This window comes from Staurois parvus, unplaced genomic scaffold, assembly GCF_062004578.1.
Source record: "Staurois parvus isolate SC_StPar_1 unplaced genomic scaffold, SC_StPar_1.0 ptg000172l, whole genome shotgun sequence".
NCBI classification, from domain to species: domain Eukaryota; kingdom Metazoa; phylum Chordata; class Amphibia; order Anura; family Ranidae; genus Staurois; species Staurois parvus.
The window spans coordinates 12193016-12216191 of record NW_028317968.1 but is presented as its reverse complement, the minus strand read 5'-3'; the positions used below and the strand labels follow the sequence as shown (position 1 = coordinate 12216191).

The following is a 23176-nucleotide window of genomic DNA, read 5'->3' as shown; positions in this document are numbered from 1 at the left end:
CCACTGGGATTTTTATTTTTTTTGCTATGTAAATGAAAAAGTCCAAAAATTTTGAAAAAAAGTGTTTTTCCTTATAAAATTTTGCAAATAATAAACTTTCATCATAAATCTTGGGCAAAATGTATTCCGTTATCTTTTTAGTAAAAAAAAAAAAAATAAACCTAATTAGTTTATAACCAAAAATTATAATTTTTAAACATTTTTTTTACATTATTTTTTTTATATTATTTAAGGGTTTTTTTGGGGGGGTTTTACATACTGTCACCCTAGCAGTACAGTGTCACCATGGTGACACTGTACTACTTGTGGGGGGGTGATGAAGTTTTTTTTTTTTTTTTACACTTACAGCCTTTATGGATGTAAAAGCAATCATTTCTCCTTCTCTCTGGCTGCATTCTTGCAGCCATTGAGAACTACTGTGTGAGCTGTGATTGGTCACAGCTTGTCACATGGTACAAGGATGTTGTGAATAGCCTTGTACCATGTGACCTCTGTGATCATTCACAGATTTTACACATAGTAAGCATGATGTCAGAAGTGACATCTTGCTTACTACTCTGCATGTGATCACTGATTGGCCAATCAGTGATCACATGATCGGGACCTCGTACAGAGGTCCCGTACGACAATCGGTGTTCCACTGTGTCCGGAGGACACAGCGGGCACCAAGGAGCGCGCACAAGCAGGGTGCAGGGAGGCCATTTATAAATGGCCACCCGACCCTGCACTGCCACTGTCCGGCCATTTATATACAACGGCCGGACAGGAGGTGGTTAATCCCAGAAGTCTTCAAAATTTTTTTATTCTCTCAAGAGATTTTCAGTGAGGGAAGGAGAACAGAGGACGAGTGAATGAGGGTGAGAGTTTGCAGAAGATACTAAAGTATAATATAGCAAGAGCAGCGAACTTCCTCTGCTGCTGCTGCTATAGCATCGTGTATACAAAGGACTGGAGGCATTTTGCTTATTGCACAGGCGCGGCCACAGCATGTGAACTAGATGGACTTTTTTTTTCTTCAAACAGACTATGTGTGGTTAGTGCACATGCACGAGATTTCACATTTAACAAAGGGTGGGGAAAGAGTAACATTACCCAGCACTAGTTTCACATGCCCACAGTTAAAATGGGTACAAGCAAGATAAAAAGCGAGTGATAAAAAAGCCTAATTTTTCAATAGAAATACTCCATCATCTGTGCAATGAGGTTGCTAAACAGGATAATTGGTATTTTTAGATGCTGAAGGTGCCATTTCAAAAATGTATAAGCTTTGCCTGAAGTTACTCTTTCAAGGCACCCTCATGCCTTCAGAACAAAACATTAATTTCCCAGACTTATATTATCTGTGTTTCCAAAAAAGCCGTACGTAGACCTCTCTATAATGCTCCAATACATCATAAGTAACTTCCCACAGTACTCACAGTCTATGTTATTAGCCAGAACACGGATACACTGTTCATAAAGGGACATCATCTTAGGCAAATAGGCAGTTTTAGATCCAGAATACACCTGCATTTTGGAGTTTAATCTGCGGCCTGTGAATCCAGCACCCTCGTCTTCTTCAGTAAAAGACAAAAGTGGAGCTAAAAAAGGAAGAAATACAGAAATAAGGTTTTTATTTACAATACACAGGGCATTTTTTCTCAGGGAATAGGTGCAGGAACTCCCCCCGCCTGAGTCACCTTTAGCCTCCGCACCTTACCCACCTCTGAGTCCCGTTCCTTGGTTCTACCTCCTACCCATCTTTGAGCACCATTCCTTGGTTCCATCCTCTACCCACCTCTGAGCACTGTTCCTTGTTTCCACCCCCTACCCACCTCTGAGCAATGTTCCTTGGTTCTACCTCCTTCCCATCTTTGAGCACTGTTCCTTGTTTCCACCCCCTACCCACCTCTGAGCAATGTTCCTTGGTTCTACCTCCTTCCCATCTTTGAGCACTGTTCCTTGGTTCCACCCCCTATCCACCTCTGGGCACTGTTTCTTGGTTCCACCCCCTACCCACCTCTGAGCACTGTTCCTTGGTTCCACCTCCTACCCACCTCTCAGTACCGCCCCTTTTAGAGAACACAGAACCAACTATCATTTTCTGTAATTTGTATGGAATTTGTTTGTAACAAGAAAGACAGTAAATTAGGTACCCTGCAGTGAGCAGCAATAGAGCCCACCCCAGCATCAGTAGACCCCCCAGCAACTATAGACCCCACCCCAGCAACATAGGACCTCCCCACACAAAAACAGACCCCCCCTCAGCAACAAAATACCACCCCAGCAACCAAAGACCCCTGCAGCAACAACAGATCTCCCAGCAGCAGTAGACCTCCCCCTCAACAGCAGATTCCTCCCAGCAACATTGTCGCCCCCCCCCATCAATAGATCTACTCAGCAACAATAGACCCCCCACACAAAAATATACCCCCACCAGTGAAAGTAGATCCCCCAGCATCAACAGACCCTCCAGCACACTCCCAACACCCCTTGCAATTACATACATTCATTCAGTGCTGGTGGTGCATGAACTGCGTTCCCCTACGCTCCCACTGAAAAGAAGCCCCGATAATACATTTATACTCATCACAAATGCAAACTTATTTTCATTTAGCTACACCATTATTCTATGTTACCTTTCCTCTTGTGAGGTGGGAACTGAACAGGTTCAATTGAAGGAAGAGGACGATAATTTGGCTGGATCATAGGTAGCGGAATGTCAGGTAAAACCGGAACCTGGTCTATCTGCATCATAATACATATAGAATATAAGTTACAGCAACACAAATTAAATTTTATACAATACATAAATAACTACAAATCAAAAGTGAAAAAAAAAGACCAAAAAAGAAGAAAAATCATAAGTTAGAAGTGTGGGATTTATTTTTGCCCAATTATACTTACCTACGTGGATGCAGTATCAGTACAATGCTGTATCTGCGCTCACTGGAGTGGTGGGCTGTGAAAGGGCAGTGGTTGCAAGGCAAACAAGGCCTGCAACCTTCAACACCATGTATGCCCATAGGTAATGGGACCTAGTCCCAACCATATAAGTCCACTGTCCATGCAGGCAAAATGGTGCCAGGGCCACATCCCACAAAAAACGTGATGATGTGGTGCACGTTTTCGCACTACTTTTCGGTACAATGACGTCACATGCTGGGAACATGTGCTAATGTAGATTATTTTCAGAATTGTAAACTTTTTGTTGATGCTTGTCAGATATAAGAACCAATTTATTATTCTCAATGTATGTACTCTGATATATGTATTAACAAATTCACGTTTTGTTCCAATAAATTTATAATAAATAACCCAGCTATATGTCATGCCTCATTTAAACTCCCAGGGGCAAAACTATTGTTTGTATTGTATACAGTGGGAGAAAATTATGTGATCTCCTGCAGATTTTGTACGTTTGCCCACTTACAAAGAAATGCAGTGTTTACAGTTTTTAATATAGGTGTATTTTAAACGATAAAGACAGCATATCAACCAAAAATCCAAATAAAACACGTGATACAAATGTTATAAATTAAGTTTCAGTTTGGTGAGTAAAATAAGTATTTGATCCCCAAATAAAACATGACTTAGTGCTTGGTGGCAAGCACAGAGGTAAGATGTTTCTTGTAGTTGGTTACCAGGTTTGCACACATCTCAGGTGGGATTTTGGTCCACTCGTTATAGATCTTCTCTAAATCCCTAAGATTTCTTGGCTGTCACTCGAAGTTTCAGCTCCCTCCATAAATTTTTAATAGGATTAAGGTCTGGAGACTGGCTAGGCTGCTCCATGACCTTAATGTGTTTCTTTTTGAGCCACTCCTTTGTTGCCTTGGTGGTATGTTTTGGGTCATTGTCAAGGCTTTTTTTCTTGGAGAATATGTGCAGGAACTCCCACCCTTTTGAGTCTCCCCATTTCCACCTCATAGCCACCTCTGAGCACTGTCGTTCTACCCCCTACCCACCTCCCATTAGAGCTCCTTTTTTGAGAATACGGGGTCAAGTATCATTTTGTATTAAATTTGCAAATTATAAGAAAGCAGTAAAATAGATCCCCTGCAGCTAGCAAAAATAGCCCCTCCCCCCTAGCAACAATAGATTCTCACAGCAACAAAATGCCACCCCAGCAATAGACCCCCAGCAGCAACAACAGATCTCCCATCAGCAAACAATAGATCTCCCTCAAAAGTAGATCCCTTCCAGCAACAATTGATCTCCCAGCAACAATATATCCCTCTCCAGCAGCAATAGACCACCACGCAAAAATAGATCCCCTCCATTGACAATGGATCCCCCAGCAGCAAGCACCAATATGCCCTTCAGCACACCAAGCACCCCTTGCCATTACATACATGCAGTGCTGGAGGTGCCGGAACTACGTTCCCTCTGAAAAAAAAGTCCTGGTCATTGTCATGCTGGAAGACCCATCCACGACTAATCTTCAATGTTCTGGCTAAGGGAAGAAGGTTCTGATCCAAGATTTTACAATAGAAAAAATTGGTAAGAAGTGAGCGCTCCTAAAAAACAGCCGCTAAAACACCAAGAGGTACCAAACACTCAACAGTAATAAATATATATAGTAGAGGTGTAGCGCTAAAAAATCCATATAAAACAGATAAAGTATGCCAATATGTCCACAGATATTATTTGAAAACGTATGTCAGACCATAAACGGATAAAATGTCCGATATAACAGCAGATGAACTTGCGACTCCGACCAAAAGTGAAAAATGCGCACTCACCGGAAGCGCATAGATAATGCGCATATATATCCTCAAGGTATAATGGTCAATCCGGTGTACTTTTCCTCATGGTGCAGTCATCAAGCCGTTAAGGAAGCGTTTGAATCCACTGGTTCCGGGGATCCTCCTTAAGATTGGTGGGATAATCAGCCGAACCGACGTCGGTTCGCCCTCTGAAGAAGTGCCATTGCACGAAAGGCCTCAGGAGGAACCAGACAGCACATGACAACACTTGCTACAAGGGAGCCCAGGCGGCCATTTTAATGGAGGTATAGTGATATTTATTTGCTCATCACTATACCCTATCTGTCTCTTGTGGTACTACCAATAAAAGTTATTTAATATACTACACTATGGGCACCTCTTTTGTGGCTCCTATTTGGAGCTTTTAAGCCCACAGGCAGCAGTTAGTACCCAGCATATCCGGAGGAATTGGAGATCCTTATCCAGGCTGATTATCCCACCAATCTTAAGGAGGATCCCCGGAACCAGTGGATTCAAACGCTTCCTTAACGGCTTGATGACTGCACCATGAGGAAAAGTACACCGGATTGACCATTATACCTTGAGGATATATATGCGCATTATCTATGCGCTTCCGGTGAGTGCGCATTTTTCACTTTTGGTCGGAGTCGCAAGTTCATCTGCTGTTATATCAGACGTTTTATCCGTTTATGGTCTGACATACGTTTTTAAATAATATCTGTGGACATATTGGCATACTTATCTGTTTTATTTGGATTTTTTAGCGCTACACCTCTACTATATATATTTAAGATTTTACAATACATGGCCCTGTCCATTGACCCCCCAATGTGGCGAAGTCAGCCTGTACCTTTAGCAGAGCAACAGCCCCAAAGCATAATGGACTTGACTGTAGGGATGATGTTCTTGGGGTCATAGTCAGCATTTTTCTTCCTCCAAACACAGCAAGTTGAGTTAATACCAAAAAGCCTAATTTTGGTCTCATCTGACCACAGCACTGTCTCCCAATACTTCTCTGAATCATTTAGATGTTAATCGGCAAACTTCAGACGTGCCTGTACATGTGCCTTCTTGAGGAAGGGGACCTTGAGGGAGCTGTAGAATTTCAATCCATGCTTGTGTTTTGTGTTACCAATGGTTTGTTTGCTGACTGTGGTCCAAATTGCCTTGAGATCATTCACAAGCTCCTCCCGTGTAGTTTTGGGCTGATTCCTTATTTTTCTCATGATCATCCTTACCCTATGAAGCGAAATCTTTGAGCTCCAGACTGAGGGCAATTGATTGATATTTGTATTTTTTCCGTTTGCGAATAATTGCTCGAACAGTTGTCTCTTTCTCACCCAGCTTCTTGCTGATGGTCTTGTAGCCCATCCTAGCCTTGTGCAGGTCTACAAATGTGTCCCTGACATCCTTTGACAGCTCTTTGGACTTGCCTATGATGGTGAGGTTTGAATGAAAGAAAAAGATTCTGTGGACAGGTGTCTTTCATACACAACATGTTGTCATTAGGAGCACCTTCTTAAATTGACAGGACTAATCTGTGTACCACATGAGCACATAGCCAGTCTGTGGGAGCCAGAATTATTGTTGGTTGGTAGGGGGTCAAATACTTATTTTACTCACTGAACTGCAACTCAAGTTATAACATTTGTATTATGTGTTTTTTCTGGATGTTTGGTTGTTAGTCTCCATCATTTAAAATACACCTTCATTTCTTTGTAAGTGGGCAAATTTACTAGATCTGCAGGGGATCAAATAATTAATTTTCCCCACTGTGAATATTGAATAGGGATGGAGGATTTACGTTTTAGGTACCAGGTCACTGCTTTATCATTTGTTGAACAAATTACATTCTGATATATGGAAATCTGGATGTACTAGTATAGCCTCTTGCTGCATACTCACTTGGACCACATGTCTAGCACTTATGGTTAGTTTACTGTTGGATTTGCTGTACAGAATTGCAGAAGCTGCTGAGTGACTGAACCTGCTAATTCTATCCACACATTACATTCCAGTTTAGGATAGCTATACAGATTGATTCATAAATACAAAATAGCACAACACTATTAGGCATATGATACCCTAACAAGTGCTGGAATAACAACAGAAAACCAAGGGAACTAATCAGATGCCCATGATGTGTTGTGCCAATCCAATATTCAAACAGCACATATTGTATTTTAATATCACACAGATTTAATAGGTTCACAATGATTGGGAAGTACAGGGAACACAAGCAACATTACCATTCTAAGAGGGCAATATGTGGGAGCTGGGGGTAAGGTTCACAGAAATAAAATCATTTTTTTTAAAAGCACAAGAATAAACCAAACTCAGATCCTGTGAAGCACTACAACAAAATTAGGATGCTTATTGAATCACTTGGAACAAAGGAGAGTACTGTGAAGCAACTAGCCACAAAAATATAGGATTCAGTAAGAATTTTACTTCAGAGAGGTTAACAATGTGACCATATTAGTTTTTTTTTTTTCCCCTCTTTATTTTCACCAAATAATCCTGCTGGTAACAAACTTCCTGTCTTACGGTGACAACATTCACTCATTGTCTAGGGAGTATCAGCATTGTCACCCTAGGACAGTAGTGTGTTAGAACTATAGGACAACTCACCTCAATAACACAGTGGAAGGTTTTCTGCAGTCCACAGATATATATCATTATTCTTAGTTCTAACAATAATCAGCAGAAACAGCAGTTAGGAGCTCACTGGATTTTGGCGTGTTTTGGTTTTTGATTTTTGCTTTTAATCAAAGATAGCAAAATATACAGTGGGGCAAAAAAGTATTTAGTCAGCTACCAATTGTGCAAGTTCTCCCACTTAAAAAGATGAGAGAGGCCTGTAATTGGCATCATAGGTAGACCTCAACTATGAGAGACAAAATTAGAAAAAAAATCCAGACAATCACATTGGCTGATTTGGAAAGAATTTATTTGCAAATTATGGTGGAAAATCAGTATTTGGTCACCTACAAACAAGCAAGATTTCTGGCTCTCACAGACCTGTACCTTCTTCTTTAAGAGGCTCCTCTGTCCTGCACTCATTACCTGTATCAATGGCACCTGTTTGAACTTGTTATCAGTATAAAAGACACCTGTCCACAACCTCAAACAGTCACACTCCAAACTCCACTATGGTGAAGACCAAAGAGCTGTCGAAGGGCACCAGAAACAAAATTGTAGACCTGCACCAGGCTGGGAAGACTAAATCTGCAATAGGCAAGCAGTTTGGTGTGAACAAATCAACTGTGGGAGAAATAATTAGAAAATGGAAGACATACAAGACCACTGATAATCTCCCTCGATCTGGGGCTCCACGCAAGATCTCACCCCGTGGGGTCAAAATGATAACAAGAACGGTGAGAAAAAATTCCAGGACCACACGGGGGGGGACCTAGTGAATGACCTGCAGAGAGCTGGGATCAACGTAACAAAGGCTACCATCAGTAACACACTACACCGCCAGGGACTCAGATACTGCAGTGCCAGACGTCTCCCCCTGCTTAAGCCAGTACATGTCCGGGCCCGTCTGAAGTTTGCTAGAGAGCATTTGGATGATCCAGAAGAGGATTGGGAGAATGTCATATGGTCAGATGAAACCAAAATAGAACTGTTTGGTAGAAGCACAACTTGTCGTGTTTGGAGGAGAGAGAATGCTGAGTTGCATCCAAAGAACACCATACCTACTGTGAAGCATGGGGGTGGCAACATCATGCTTTGGGGCTGTTTCTCTGCAAAGGGACCAGGACGACTGATCCATGTACAGGGCAGAATGAATGGGGCCACGTATCATGAGATTTTGAGTGCAAACCTCCTTCCATCAGCAAGTGCATTGAAGATGAAACGTGACTGGGTCTTCCAACATGACAATGATCCCAAACATACCGCCCGGGCAACGAAGGAGTGGCTTTGTAAGAAGCATTTCAAGGTCCTGGAGTGGCCTAGCCAGTCTCCAGATCTCAACCCCATAGAAAACCTTTGGAGGGAGTTGAAAGTCTGTGTTGCCCAGCGACAGCCCCAAAACATCACTGCTCTAGAGGAGATCTGCATGGAGGAATGGGCCAACATACCAGCAACATTGTGTGCCAACCTTGTGAAGACTTACAGGAAACGTTTGACCTCTGTCATTGCCAACAAAGGATATATAACAAAGTATTGAGATGAACTTTTGATATTGACCAAATACTTATTTTCCACCATAATTTGCAAATAAATTCTTTCCAAATCAGCCAATGTGATTGTCTGGATTTTTTTTCTCATTTTGTCTCTCATAGTTGAGGTCTACCTATGATGCCAATTACAGGCCTCTCTCATCTTTTTAAGTGGGAGAACTTGCACAATTGGTGGCTGACGAAATACTTTTTTGCCCCACTGTATTTACATAGTTAGTCTGGCTGAAAATAGACAAAAGTCCATCCAGTTCAACCGTTAAGAAAAAAGTTATAATCCTGTACTACTTCTGCTCTTAGATTTTTACAGATCTCACACTGAGACATTGTCTGTTAGTTTAGTATTGGCATACATATTATACTGTATGTACAGTTAGGTCCATATATATTTGGGCACAGGCAGAATTTTAAATTTTTTCAGGTATTTACCAAAACATATTGAAGCTATAGTTATATAATGGATATGGGCTGAAAGTGCACACTCTCAGGTTTAATTTGAGGGTATAGCTATCCAAATTGGAGGAAGGGTTTAGGAATTACAGCTCTTAAGAGTAACCATCCCCCCTTTTTCAAGGGACCAAAAGTACTTGGACAATTGAATCAAAAGCTGTTTCAAGGCCAGGTGTGGGCTACTCCTTTGTTATTTCTTCATCAATTAAGCAGGTAAAAGGTCTGGAGTTGATTCTAAGTGTGGTGTTTACATTTGGAATCTATTGCTGTGAACCTACATCATGCGTTCAAAGGAGCTGTCCATGCAAGTGAAACAGGCCATTGTAAAGCTTCAATAACTAAACAAATCCATCAGAGAGATAGCAGTAACATTAGGAGTGGCCAAATCAACAGTTTGGTACATTCTGAGGAAAGAAGAACACACTGGTGAGCTCAGCAACATAAAAAGGCATGGACGTGCACAGAAGACAACAGTGGTGGATGATCGCAGGAACCTCTCTATGGTAAAGAAAAACCCATTCACAACATCCAGACAAGTGAAGGACATTCTCCAGGAGATGGGCGTATCATTGTCAAAGTCTACAATCAAGAGAAGACTTCACAAAAGCAAATACAGAGGGTTCACCACAGTTCTGGAAAAGCATTCTTTGGACAGATGAAACTAACATTAATCTGTACCAGAATGAGGAAGAAAAGAAAAGTATGGAGAAGGCTTCGAACAACTCATGATCCAAAGCACACAACGTCATCTGTAAAACATGGTGGAGGCAATGTGATGGCATGGGCATGCATGGCTTCCAGTGGCACTGGGTCCTTGGTGTTTATTGATGATGTGACAGAAGACAGAAGCAGCCGGAAGAATTCTGCAGTGTTTAGAGATATACTGTCAGCCCAGATTCAGCCAAATGCAGCAAAGTTGATTGGACGGCGCTTCACAGTACAGATGGACAATGATCCAAAACACACTGCAAAAGCAACCCATGGGCTTTTGAAGGAAAATAAGTGGAATATTCTGCAATGGCCGAGCCAATCACCTGATCTCAACCCCAGTGAGCATGCATTTCACTTGCTGAAGGCAAAACTAAAGGCAGAAAGACCCACAAACAAAGAACAACTGAAGACAGCTGCAGTTAGAGCCTGGCAAAGCAACAGAATGAAGGAAACCCAGTGTTTGGTAATGTCCATGGGCTCCAGACTTCAGACAGTCATTGCCAGTAAAGGATTTTCAACAAAATATTAAAAATCAACATTTTATTTAGGATTATATTCATTTGTCCAATTACATTTGAGCCCCTGAAAATGGATATTTATATTCAACCCCTTAAATTAAAGCTGAAAGTCTGCACTTCAAATTCATTTGATTGTTTTGTTTTAATTTATTCTGGTGGCATACAGAGCCATAAGTATGAAAATTGTGCCTGTGTCCAAATATATATGGACCTAACTGTATATAATGACTGTGTGTTTAACTAATACTTGCATATTATGCAGTTGTTTCAATGTGTATGCACTCATGTATACATTTGTGTGCATGTACAGTTGTGCTCAAAAGTTTGCATACCCTGGCAGAAATTGTGAAATTTTGGCATTGATATTGAAAATATGACTGATCATGCCAAAAAATGCTCTTTTATTGAAGGATGATGATCATATGAAGTCATTTATTATCAAAATAGTTGTTTGGCTCCTTTTTAAATCAATGATAGCAGAAATCACCCAAATGGCCATGATCAAAAGTTTACATACCCTGGAATGTTTGGCCTTGGAACAGACACACAAGGTGACACACACGGGTTAAAATGCCAATTAGAGGTTAATGTCCCACATCTGTGGCTTTTTAAATTGCAATTAGTGTCAGTGTATAAATAGTCAATGAGTTTGTTAGCTCTTTCGTGGAAGCACTGACTAGGCTAGATAATGAGCCATGGGGATCAGAAAAGAACTGTCAAAAGTCCTGCGTAACAAGGTAATGGAACTTTATAAAGATGGAAAAGGACATAAAAAGATGTCCAAAGCCTTGAATATGCCAATCAGTACTGTTAAATCACCTATTAAGAAGTGGAAAGTTCGGGGATCTCTTGATACCAAGCCAAGGTCAGGTAGACCAAGAAAGATTGCAGCCATAACTGACAGAAGAATTGTTTGGGATTGTTATTATACAGGATTTATATAACGCCAACGGTTTGCTCAGCGCTTTACATTATAGTGGGAGACAATACAGTAACAATACAGTTCAGTACAAGAGGGATTTGAGGGCCCTGCTCCTTGGAGCTTACAATCTAGGAGGGGTGAGTTGTACAATAGATAATAACTGTGGGGGATGGAGTGGTTGGAAGAGTAGAGGATTCCAGTATTAGCAGAGGGCAGGATAGGCTTCCCTGCAGAGATAGGTTTTCAGTGATCGCCTAAAGGTAAGTAGAGTAGGTGATAGTCTGATAGATTGGATACAAAGGGAAAGCCATAGGTAACCACAAGAAAAATACAGACTGCTCTGGAAAAAGAGAGTGTGGTTGTTTTGAAGGAGCACAATATGATGACACTTGAACATAAATGAGCTGCATGGTGGAGGTGCCAGAAAGAAGCCTTTACTGCATCATTGACACAAGAAGGCCTGGTTATGCATGTCAAGGTGTTGTCAGGCATATTGTAACTGGGCTTTTTTATGGCATTGGTGCAGTAAAAGCTTCTTTCTGGCACCTTGACCAAACAGCTAATTTATGTTCACGTATCACCATCTTTTGCCAGAGCAGCCTGTATTTCTTATGAGGTTGCCTGTGGGTTTTTCTTTGAATCCCGGACAATTCTTCTGTCAGGTATGGCTGCAATCTTTCTTTCATTTTTTGGCATGATCAGTCATATTTTCAATATCAATGCCAAAATCTCACAATTTCTGCCAGGGTGTGCAAACTTTTGAGTACAACTGTATATATGTGTGTGTAGGTACACAAATGTTTATGTGCAAAGTACACCAAAAGCCATTTTAAACTTTAAAAATTAAACCAAAGACAAAATTAATTGTATGCCTGTACATACTTAACCAATAAAGAGGATTTTAATCTTTTTGATCTGTTCTTTTCAAATAAAGCCAAAACTAGTATTCTAGAAGACATAACATCTCACCTTGTTTAAAATAGCTGATGAGGTTTCCTTTTTTTCCCTTTTGTTGGAAGATGGCTTTGATTTATGTTTGGAAACTTGCTTATGTTCTGTTTTGCCATCACTCACTTTCCTATTGCTCTTTTCAGGTGCACTTACTACCAGTTTCGGAGTGTTTTTTTTCTTCTTTTTCTGGGGCTGGTCATAGCTCAGATAGGATTCAAAAGACATAGTTGGTTGCTCAAAATCATCATCTAAGTCTGGGTCTTCTGGTGGAACTGAGATCTTGATGGATTTCTTTTCCTGAGATCCTTGTTCACCAGATTTTGTTTTAGTTTTATTCTTCTCTGATTTGTCTCTGTGTGCTGGCTCGTGATCCTTTTCTGACATTCTGCCTTTCTCATAGTCTATTTTATGTTTATCAGATTTTGCTTTGTCATGATACTTCAGTTTTTTATTATCTAAAGCATCCTCAGCTTGGTTCTTTGAAACAGAGTGCCTATGTTTTTCCTTTTTATGGCTGTGCTCTCTGATCTCTGGAGATGGCAGCTTCTCTCGGCTGCTTCCAGAATAGGATGGAAAGTCATGCATTTCCTTTAAAGATGTTTTTTCTTTCTTTTTTTCTGGATTGTGACTTTTAGTCTCTGACTTGTGCTTTTCTTTATGGGATGATTTCTGCTCTTTGCTTAGTTTGTGAGGATAGTGAAGGACTCTGGATACAGTTGGTGAACTATAGGCGGGTTCAGGAGAATAACCTCTGCCATCTTCGGAATCCTCATGGTCTGAATACTGTTCCCTTCCTGATCCACTAGGAGACCTGTAACTGTCATCAAATTCATTTTCATATTCATTATGGTCTTCTTCTGGCGATGGGGATCGTGGTCTTTTCTTGGAACTGCTTTTACTGTACTCCCGCTCCTCAGGTTCAGCGGTTCTATGTAAGCAAATTTATAGAAAGGTAAATATTAATTCCACAGGTTTTATATTAAAACAGCCTTGCATTTTTTAGCTAACCAAATAGTTTTTTTCTATATAATTCAGTTTTACCTTGGAATCTCCTGAGGCACCAATTTCTTCCACTGAGCAACCAAGTTTTTTGCTAGGTCTCCTACAAACTCGTGTTTCCGCAGTCCATTAACAGTCTTTCCTATCCCAGTCTCCTACAATAAATAAAACACATAACAGACAACACTTAGGATAAAGTGCTCCTCTAAAACGTCAGTTTTATCACAGAAACATGAAGTCCCCGATTAAAGACTTTTTCTGTACTAAAATAAATATGGAAGCAGTAACTGCAAAAAAATGCTAGTTGACTGGGTGCTTCTGAAAGCTTTCTGGATTACTGCTCCAGAAAAAGACTGCAGCAAGTCTTGATCTACATACGTGTTATTGGTCACTGAAAGTATAGGATCCAGAGCATAAGCATCGCACCCAGGCAAAAAGCGATTTCAGGAGGGGTCAGCAATGCCAGTCCCCATTTTAAAAGGCAAGATGAGAAACAACTTACTTAATCAATGCAATGCTTATTATTTTACAAATGGATACATTTCATAACAAAAAAGAAGCACAACATATGAAGAACCTTACCACCAATATATCAAATGTAACAGGAAGTTCTGTTAACCTCTTCAGTGTCTTCAGAAGCTGCAAATGAAAAAAAAGGAGGTCGTTGTTACACATGTCTAGATGTTGCCAAGTGGACAGTGAATAACAAATCTCTAAATGTTATCATGAAGAAATATTGCTAGCCCATCTGTATGGAAATGGGATGGATTCAAAATTAGTCACAGGGATTCTCCAACATGATGAGTTGTTCTGCAAATAAACTGTAAAGAGTGCTTTAAGCACTTGGTCAATGATACTTGCTATCTGAACTGCCTGATTATCACTGGTAATGATGAAACTAGTCATGTTATGGGTGAAAACATACCAGGCCCATTCACACTTTGCCATCCTGGTGCGTTGTGTTAATCCACATTGTCGCAAATTGCGTTAAGGCAAAATATTCACAAAATGGGCTACCAATGCACCAGAATGGGAAAAAAAAACAATATGTTGCATGTTTTATAACACAGCATACCACAACTCATAGTAGTTTGTGACTAAGCGTTTTGGTGCACTACAACATATGTGCGTTGGCGGTGTGTTGGGTTAGTGTACAACATGCCAATAAAAATGAATGGCGTGCTAATGCATGAACTGTAAAGGTGGAAATGGCCCCTCGGGCATAGATAAACCTTACAGTTCTAGCATAACACTGGTTACACCAACACATTCCAAAGCATTTTTGCATGGCCAAAAACGTGAGTTGCATTACTGATAGACACATAAAAGAAATACATATTTTTCTATTGAATATCCTAGTGGTTGAAAGGTCTTAAACTGCGTACTAAACTGCATTTACATGTGGGCATTCCCCTGTGGCATGTTATCATTCTGTGATATGCATAATGCCTGGAAACTACATCTCCCTCACTTACTGTGACCATGGTTGTAGCTAGATCCCAAGCTCAGAGGGGTAATGTTGGTCATCTCTAAGATTAAAGCACATCTAACTCCACCCCCAAAAAAAAAACATAATGCATTGCAATAAATAATTTCTTTGCTATGGTGGCTATATTATTTTTCTGTCTTTCAGGATATTTATTTCCTTTAGTTTCACGTGGCGATTCAGCCAATAACATACACTGTCCTAGGGCAACAATCACTCACTGCCCCGATTCTATGGAGGAGCAGCACTGCAACCGTAGCACCACACTGCTCTCTTGATTTGAAATATGCATGGTCCTCTCCTCATCACTATTACATAGAGGGGCATTGCTTTGTGGTTCACAGGAGATTGCTGAGAAAGCAGATAACATTGTTTTGAGATTTCTGTTCAGTCCACAGAAAGCTACAAGAATACTGGAATTTAGACAGGATCAATGGGCATTTTCTGTACTTGCTGGCAATGCACTTAGCCTTAAAGGATACGTTCACCAGTTAACAAAAACTAATAAATTCACATTTTTTTTGCAGGTAAATAAAAAAAAATGTGCCTTTACTATTTTCTGTTTTAGAAGCCTGGAATGCATTGCACCAGTGATCAACAGATCACTGGTGCCATGCAAGTCTCCTGCAGACTGTCAGTGTATCTGTCTGCTTGCACATCGAACGAGCAGGCAGTTTTTCACTGACAGGAAGAATCAATGAATTACCACAGCACTCAACAGCACTGTTGTAGTTCATTAAGAACTAGAAGCTGACAAAGGCTGTTGGGACTTGTAGATTCCCATTCGCAGAATTCTCTGAATGAATGACACGGCCGGTCCCTTGCAAGCTGTCACAACGGGGGAATCGGGAGGCGGTCCTACAGTAACATGTTACACCCTGAATATGGATGTAACAAAAGGTGAACTTATCCTTTAACCACTTGCCTACAGGGCACTTATACCCCCTTCCTGTCCAGGCCAATTTTCAGCTTTCAGCGCTGTCACACTTTGAATGACAATTGCGCGGTTATGCAACACTGTACCCACATGAAATTTTTATCATTTTTTTGAGACAGATAGAGCTTTCTTTTGGTGGCATTTAATCACCTCTGGGTTTTTTATTTTTTGCTAAACAAACCAAAAACAACTGTTTTTGTTATAAATTTTTTGTTATAAAATATAAATAAGTGATTTTTCTCCTTCACTGATGTGCGCTAATGAGGCTGCAGTGATGGGCACTGATAGGCTGCACTGATGGGCACTGATGAGGAGGCACTAGTAGGTGGCACTGATGGGCATTGACAGGCATCACTGATGGGCACTGAAAGGCAGCACTCATATATGGCACTGATAGGCAGCACTGATGCGCACTGATTGACAGCACTGATAGGTGGCACTGACTGGCATTGATAGGTGACACTGAAAAGCAGCTCAGATGCACTGATATGTGGTATTGATGTGCACTGGTAGGCACTGATATGTGGCATTGATGAGGCACTGGCAGGTGGCATTGATGGGCACTGACAGGTGGCACTGCTGGGGCTACACTGATCATCAGGGCACACTGATCGTCAGTGCCCTGATGATCAGTGTACATGTCCCCTCTGAGGAATGCCGATTACCGTCTCTCCTCTCCTCATGAGCTGTCAGCGTGACAGCTCATGAGGAGAGAAATGCCGATAACTGGCATTTCCCTATTTACATGTGATCAGTTGTGATTGGACACAGCTGATCACATGACCGAGCCGACGTCTTCGGCTCTTTCCGCTGATCTGCTGTGTCCGAGGGACACAGCGCACCACTGTTCGCCGCACTGCGCGCTCCCAGAGCCGCGCACGTGAGGTTAGAGTGGGAGGATGTCATATGACGTCCTCCCAGAACAAGGGAACCACCTTGCACCCGTCATTACCTTATATGGCGGGCGGGAGTCGGTTAAATGAGGAACCAATGCTGTAACCACATCTAAGGACTGGTGGGTTGCAATATATTCCTTTTTATATTATTGGATTTAGATTTACTTTAAGTGAATGAAGTGGATTGTTTATGCATTACGATCTTTTTTGGAAGCCTAGCAGGGCTGTCCAACAAGCAGCCCATGGGACCTTTTCCTCCACTACTCTTGCAGGCAACTCCCAGCTGTCAGAATAAGGGCTCATGTACACTGCAGCTGATAAACTCACGTTTAGGAGCTGTTCAGCGTTTTTTTCAGCAGCCCCTGAACTCACCCTAATGTTTTCCTATGTGTCCATGTACACTATGTAGTTTACAGGCAGTTGAGTTTACAGTCATTTTTTTATTTTTATTTTTTTTACACAGAAAACATTTAGGAGTAGATTTTATCAGCATTTTAAACACCAAATGCCTGTAAACGCGGCTAACCACGTTTATAAGTGTTTGAAATTTTTTTTTAACTCTTCCATTTCCAGATGCTGTCCAGAGCCTTTTTTCATCATGAAAAATGCATGCAAAGCATTTTCCCAGTACTCAAATGGACCTGGTACACCATACTTTGAGGTTTCGCATAAAAGAAAATATGTTAGACACTGCTGCAATAATTTCTGCACAGAAATGAGCTGGAACACATTTCTCTCAAAATGTCTGAAATAGTTAATTTTTTACTGTTTTTCAGTGCATTTTGGGCATTTTGGAAGGTCTCCTGAGGTTATCTTTAAAAAAAGCTTCTAAAAGCAAACGGCCATATGCAAATGCAGCTAAACAGACGTTTGTTAACCTACATTTTCCAGCAGTCAGTTTCCATCATTCAGAAGTGTCCCGTGTACATGGGGCCTAACAGCTGGGACTTGCTGTGCATCACCGTAGCAGCTGCAGCCACTGCTGTGTAAGACTGAGTTTCTGAACTTTGTTCTGAACACTTCACAAGCTTCATTTGTAAATAACATGTATACTCTGCAGAAAACCTGCACCACTGCAAGCAATATAGGGGAAACACAGCCCAACGAATCAAAAGAATATCCTTTATAAAATAACATTTTTTTTTGCAGCCATAAAAATATATGAAGAAGTTATTGGAGACATTGTATATATTATAAAAGAGAACTGCAGTATTCCACTTAAACAATATTTATATACAAAGTTAAAATCAATTAAAAGAAAAACACCATGCCAATTTATCAGTACCAAAGAGCCTAATAAACCAGCATCACATGATTCAATACTCCTTCATATACTTGTGACCTGGGTCTTACCACCGCAAGATTTGTAAGAAATTGACACAAATAAGACAAAGAATAAGCAGTGTAACAATAATAAAGTGCATGTAAATCAATCCCTGCAAGTCTCAAATACAAAAACCAATATGGTGCCTCCCAGCTGAGTGAACTGCATGGTAGTACAAGTGGAGTAAAACTCCACATGTATCACAGTTGCTTGATGCTTTGTCAGGGATGACTGCATTCTTCACATGAATAACTACAGTGCTCTTTTATCATATGTATAATGTTGCTATTTTTTTTATATACATTTTGTATAATATAAAGCAGAATTTTTTTGTAAAGGTATTCTTTTTTCAGTTAGAAACACCATGTAAGAAAGTGACTGTTACGTAGTATTTACTTTGTTTCACAAGTCATCTGTTAAAGCATCCAAAGCAGTAATACGTTCTGCTGATATTTTTAATGAATGTTTTTATTTTTTAACTATTAAGATTTAAACTTCAGCTTTTATTGCATACTTCAGCAAGACAGGAAATCTTACAGAAAGAGAATGATGATAAAAAAACTCAGAAGTACATCCAATATCACCATACAAGTAGAGCAGGATGAATCAACCAATAACATTCAAACTTTTCTACATTTTCATTTTTTTTTTTTTTACTGCACAAATTTTTATTTGAACAACGCATATTCTCAAATGTCTTTGGTTTGCAATGGACTTTTTTGTGTGTCACTGAAAAATTTTTACATGGCTTTTTTAAGATATATGTTGCTTATGGTCAATGTTTGTACTGGCTGCACAGAAGCCTGGGAACAAGCAAGCCCAAACCCTCCCACCAGCTGCCGTCATTCTGGCAAAGAAGGGCACAATGTCAGCTCTTGTCTGTGCAGTCTCTTGATTTCAGTAACCCAGCCAAGCGCATGAGAGGAATGAAGGCTCTGCTGTGACCCCAGGAAGAGTAACAGAGCCCTCCCTACCTTCCCACACTTCACTGGAATAGTGAGATTAAAGAAACTATAGTGGATCGGGGTCAATTTTTAAAACTTTTAAATATCTAACAGCTTTCTACTCTGTAAGTTATTTATTTTACAAATAAACCTTAAATGCAAGTGTGTACCACTCACAGGATATACATAGCAGGCATTGGTTTTCTAAAGAGAAAGCACAGTGGCAGTGGTTTACTTTTAGGCTTACTCTCTCTGATTGAAACTAGCGATGCCCCGAAATTTCAGCCACCAAAACATATCGTCCGAAAACAGCCCTATCGGCATTAGTTTAGCCGATACAGGTGCTGATACAGGGGACTGTGTGTACTGCAGATGTGATGGGGGGGGGAGGGGGCGGCTGAGAAAGGTAGGAGCGGAGCAGTGTATACAGTGACTGGCTGTCGCTATGGGGTGTATTTACTAAAGCTGGTTCACTCCAAATCTGGTGCAATGTGCATGGGAGCCAATCAGCTTCCAACCCCAGCTTGTTCAATGAAGCTTTAGCAATAAAGCTGATTGGTTTCTATGCAGAAGTGCACCAGATTCTGTGTGAACCAGCTTTAGTAAATAAACCCCTATATGTCAATGCTGGTTTTTAAATGTAACTACCGGCTTTTTTTTTCTTCACTATAGCTCAGAGAATCAGCTGTCACTTTCCCCCCCAGCTAAAAGAAACAAAGTTTCCTTTTAGTTTCTTTCCCAAGATAAAATAAACAAAGTTTCCTTTTAGTTTCTTTCCTGAGATAAAAGAAACAAAGTTTACTTTAGCTCCAGGGAAAGTTACCGCCAATTCTGTGAGCTATAGTGAAGAAGAAAAAAAAAGCCGGCAATTGCACTTAAAAATCGGCACCGACGATATAGGGACAGCCAGTGAGGAAGCCTCTCTGTATACACTACTCCCTCACTGTATATACTGCTCCTCTCCTGCTCCTTCCACTACTCCTCTCCCCACCCCCTACCCCTATAAAGAGGACCTGTCACTCATATGCTATCACATAGGGGACTATTGGTGATAGCAATAAAATCATGAATTAAAAACAAATAAACAAAAATATACATGAAAGTAGAAAAAAATACAAGAAAAGAAAAAAAAAGAAAAAAAGAATTGGAGCCTCCCCACCCCCACATATGCAGACATTTTGGTTCGGTTTTCGGCCAAATGCATTCTGAATTTTCTGTTTCAGCACAAGAACTTTCATTTCCATGCACCACTAATTGAAACTGTATTTTCCATCTGAACAGAACCGACAGAAACTGGATTAGATTTTGTTGTGTTGGTTAATTAGAGCCTGAGCTATTGAATATAAAATACTTTTTTTTTTTCAGCAAAGCTGAAAAGGATAACCTGGGGGGAAAAAAAACAGCTCAGACTGCAATACTCTCCTTTAATCAAAAGCACTGACCTGCAGTACTTCTCTTTAACCACAAGACGTTCTCAGCATCCCAGAGAGTCATTCAACCAAGAAAATGAGGACTGAGGATATATTGTCACATGATATCATGGTCCCACCCCCTAAAGGGCATCACCAAAGCAGCCTTTATTCATAGTGTATTAAAAATAGAGAGCAACACTGCCTACAACAATGCGCTCTCAACAGCCCTTGACTCACTAGCGCCTTTAACCACACGCAACATCAGACCCCGACCGCTCCAGCCCTGGCAGACTGATCACACCAAAACCCTCAAATGACAAAGTCGTGCCCTGGAGCGACTATGGCGCAAAACCAAATCCCAACAAGCCTTCACCCGCTACAAATCTGCCTTCCACACTTACACCTCCTCCCTCCATGCTGCCAAACAGGCCTACTTCTTGACCCTCATCAAGGCCCTCTCCTCCAATCCTCGCCGACTCTTCTCTGCCTTCAACTCTCTACTCTCTCCACCCCCACCTCCACCCAGCACATCACTCACTGCCCTTGAGATTGCCAATCACTTCAAAAACAAGATTGACACAATTCGCAAGGACATTGCCGCAACTCACACGCCCTCTCAACCCGTCCCCTCTCACACAGCTACCCCCTTATCCCCCCTCCCCCTCGACATAACCCGCAGGGACTTCGTCACTGCTCAAACTTTCTCCAACCCCCTTCACCCTCACTCAGCTACCCCCTCATCACCCCTCTCCCATGGCCCCACCACTGCTCTGACCTCCTCTTCCACCCCACCCTACATTCCTCATACTGAAGCTCCCCCCACACTCCGCACCTTTGACCTTACTACCATCGAGGAAGTCTCCAAGATCCTCTCTGATGCCCGCCTCACCACCTGCCCCCTCGACCCTATCCCCTCACAACTCCTACGACCTCCTTCCCCCTCCATCCTACGCTCCCTCACCCACATCTTCAATCTCTCCCTCTCCTCCGGCACTTTCCCCTCCCCTCTGAAACATGCACACATCACCCCCATACTTAAAAAGCCCTCCCTGGACCCCAATGACCCGAACAACCTCAGACCCATCTCCCTGCTCCCATTTACATCTAAACTCCTCGAGCGCCTAGTCTACACCCGCCTATGCTCTCACCTCAACGACAACAACCTCCTCGATCCCCTACAGTCCGGCTTCCGTCCCCTACACTCCACCGAAACCGCCTTACTCAAACTCTCCAACGACCTGCTAACCGCCAAAGCTAATGGCCACTATTCAGTGCTCCTACTCCTTGACCTCTCTGCGGCCTTCGACACAGTCGACCACCCCCTCCTCCTCAAAAAACTACACTCCCTCGGCCTCAGAGACTCTGCTCTCTCCTGGCTCTCATCCTACCTGTCACAACGCTCCTTCAGCGTTACCTATAATGCTACCACCTCCCCCTCATTCCCCCTCTCTGTTGGGGTCCCTCAAGGCTCTGTCCTTGGGCCCCTTCTCTTCTCCATCTATACCTCCTCCCTTGGCCAACTCATACACTCTCACGGCTTCAACTACCACCTCTATGCCGACGACACACAAATCTATCTCTCAACCCCCCACCTCACCCCCTTGGTCTCAGCCCGAATCACACACCTACTGAGCGACATATCAGACTGGATGTCGCTCCACTTCCTTAAATTGAACCTCTCCAAAACCGAGTTTCTTGTCTTCCCCCAGCCCGGACACCACCCCCCATTGACTTCTCCGTCACATCCAACAACGCTACCATCAAACCCGCCCTGCAGGCCAGAGTACTGGGTGTCATTCTGGACTCCAACCTATCCTTCCAGCCCCAAGTCCAATCTTTAACAAACTCGTGCAGACTCCACCTCCGCAACATCGCCAAAATCCGCACGTTCCTAACCCCAGAAACCACTAAACAGCTCATCCACTCTCTCATCATATCACGACTCGACTACTGCAACTCCCTCCTCACTGGCCTGCCTCGCCGCTGGCTATCCCCGCTTCAGTCGATCCTGAATACGGCTGCCAGACTCATTCACCTTTCTAACCGCTCTGTCTCCGCCACCCCCCTCTGCCAATCCCTCCACTGGCTTCCGATTGCGCAACGGATCAAATTCAAAATCCTAACACTGACGTACAAAGCAGTCCACCATACTGCCCCGAACTACATAACTGACCTAATATCCAAGTACCGCCCAACACGCACACTCCGCTCCTCACAAGACCTCCTTCTCTCTAGTTCCTCTGGAACTCCCTGCCCCAACCCATCAGATTATCACCTACTCTTCTCTCCTTTAGGCGCACCCTGAAAACCCATCTCTTCAGGGAAGCCTACCCCACCCCCTGCTAACTTGCCGACCTCCTCCACTCTTCCTACCACCCCATCCCCCACAGCTATCTCCTCCTGTGCCACCACCCCCTCCCTCCTAGATTGTAAGCTCGAAAGAGCAGGGCCCTCGAACCCCTCGTGTATCACATTGTATTGGTATTGTTCTGTCACATGTTCTGTCCCCCTTTGTAATGTACAGCGCTGAGCGAACTATTGGCGCTTTATAAATACTGTATAATAATAATAATGTCATTAAACTGGTTGTAAAGACTGAAGGTTTTTTACCTTTATGCATTCAAAAGCATGAAGGTAAAAAACCTCCTGTGTGCAGCAGCTTCCCCAGCCCCCTCAATACTTGCCTGAGCCTCATTGTGATCCAGCGATGAATAACAGCCTCAGCTGTCC

General features: G+C 42.0%; 1 protein-coding gene across 1 annotated transcript in view; it reads right to left on the bottom strand.

Annotated features, from left to right (window-relative positions):
- Window positions 1–23176, bottom strand: part of ELOA (elongin A) — a 67038-nt gene that overhangs the window by 29550 nt on the left and 14312 nt on the right. The window contains exons 2-6 of the mRNA XM_089676694.1: window positions 14030–14086; window positions 13490–13602; window positions 12467–13376; window positions 2619–2727; window positions 1419–1580 (exon numbers count right to left, since the gene is read on the bottom strand). Of these exons, the coding sequence (XP_089532820.1) occupies window positions 1419–1580; window positions 2619–2727; window positions 12467–13376; window positions 13490–13602; window positions 14030–14086 (1351 nt within the window). The remainder of the gene's footprint in view (window positions 1–1418; window positions 1581–2618; window positions 2728–12466; window positions 13377–13489; window positions 13603–14029; window positions 14087–23176) is intronic.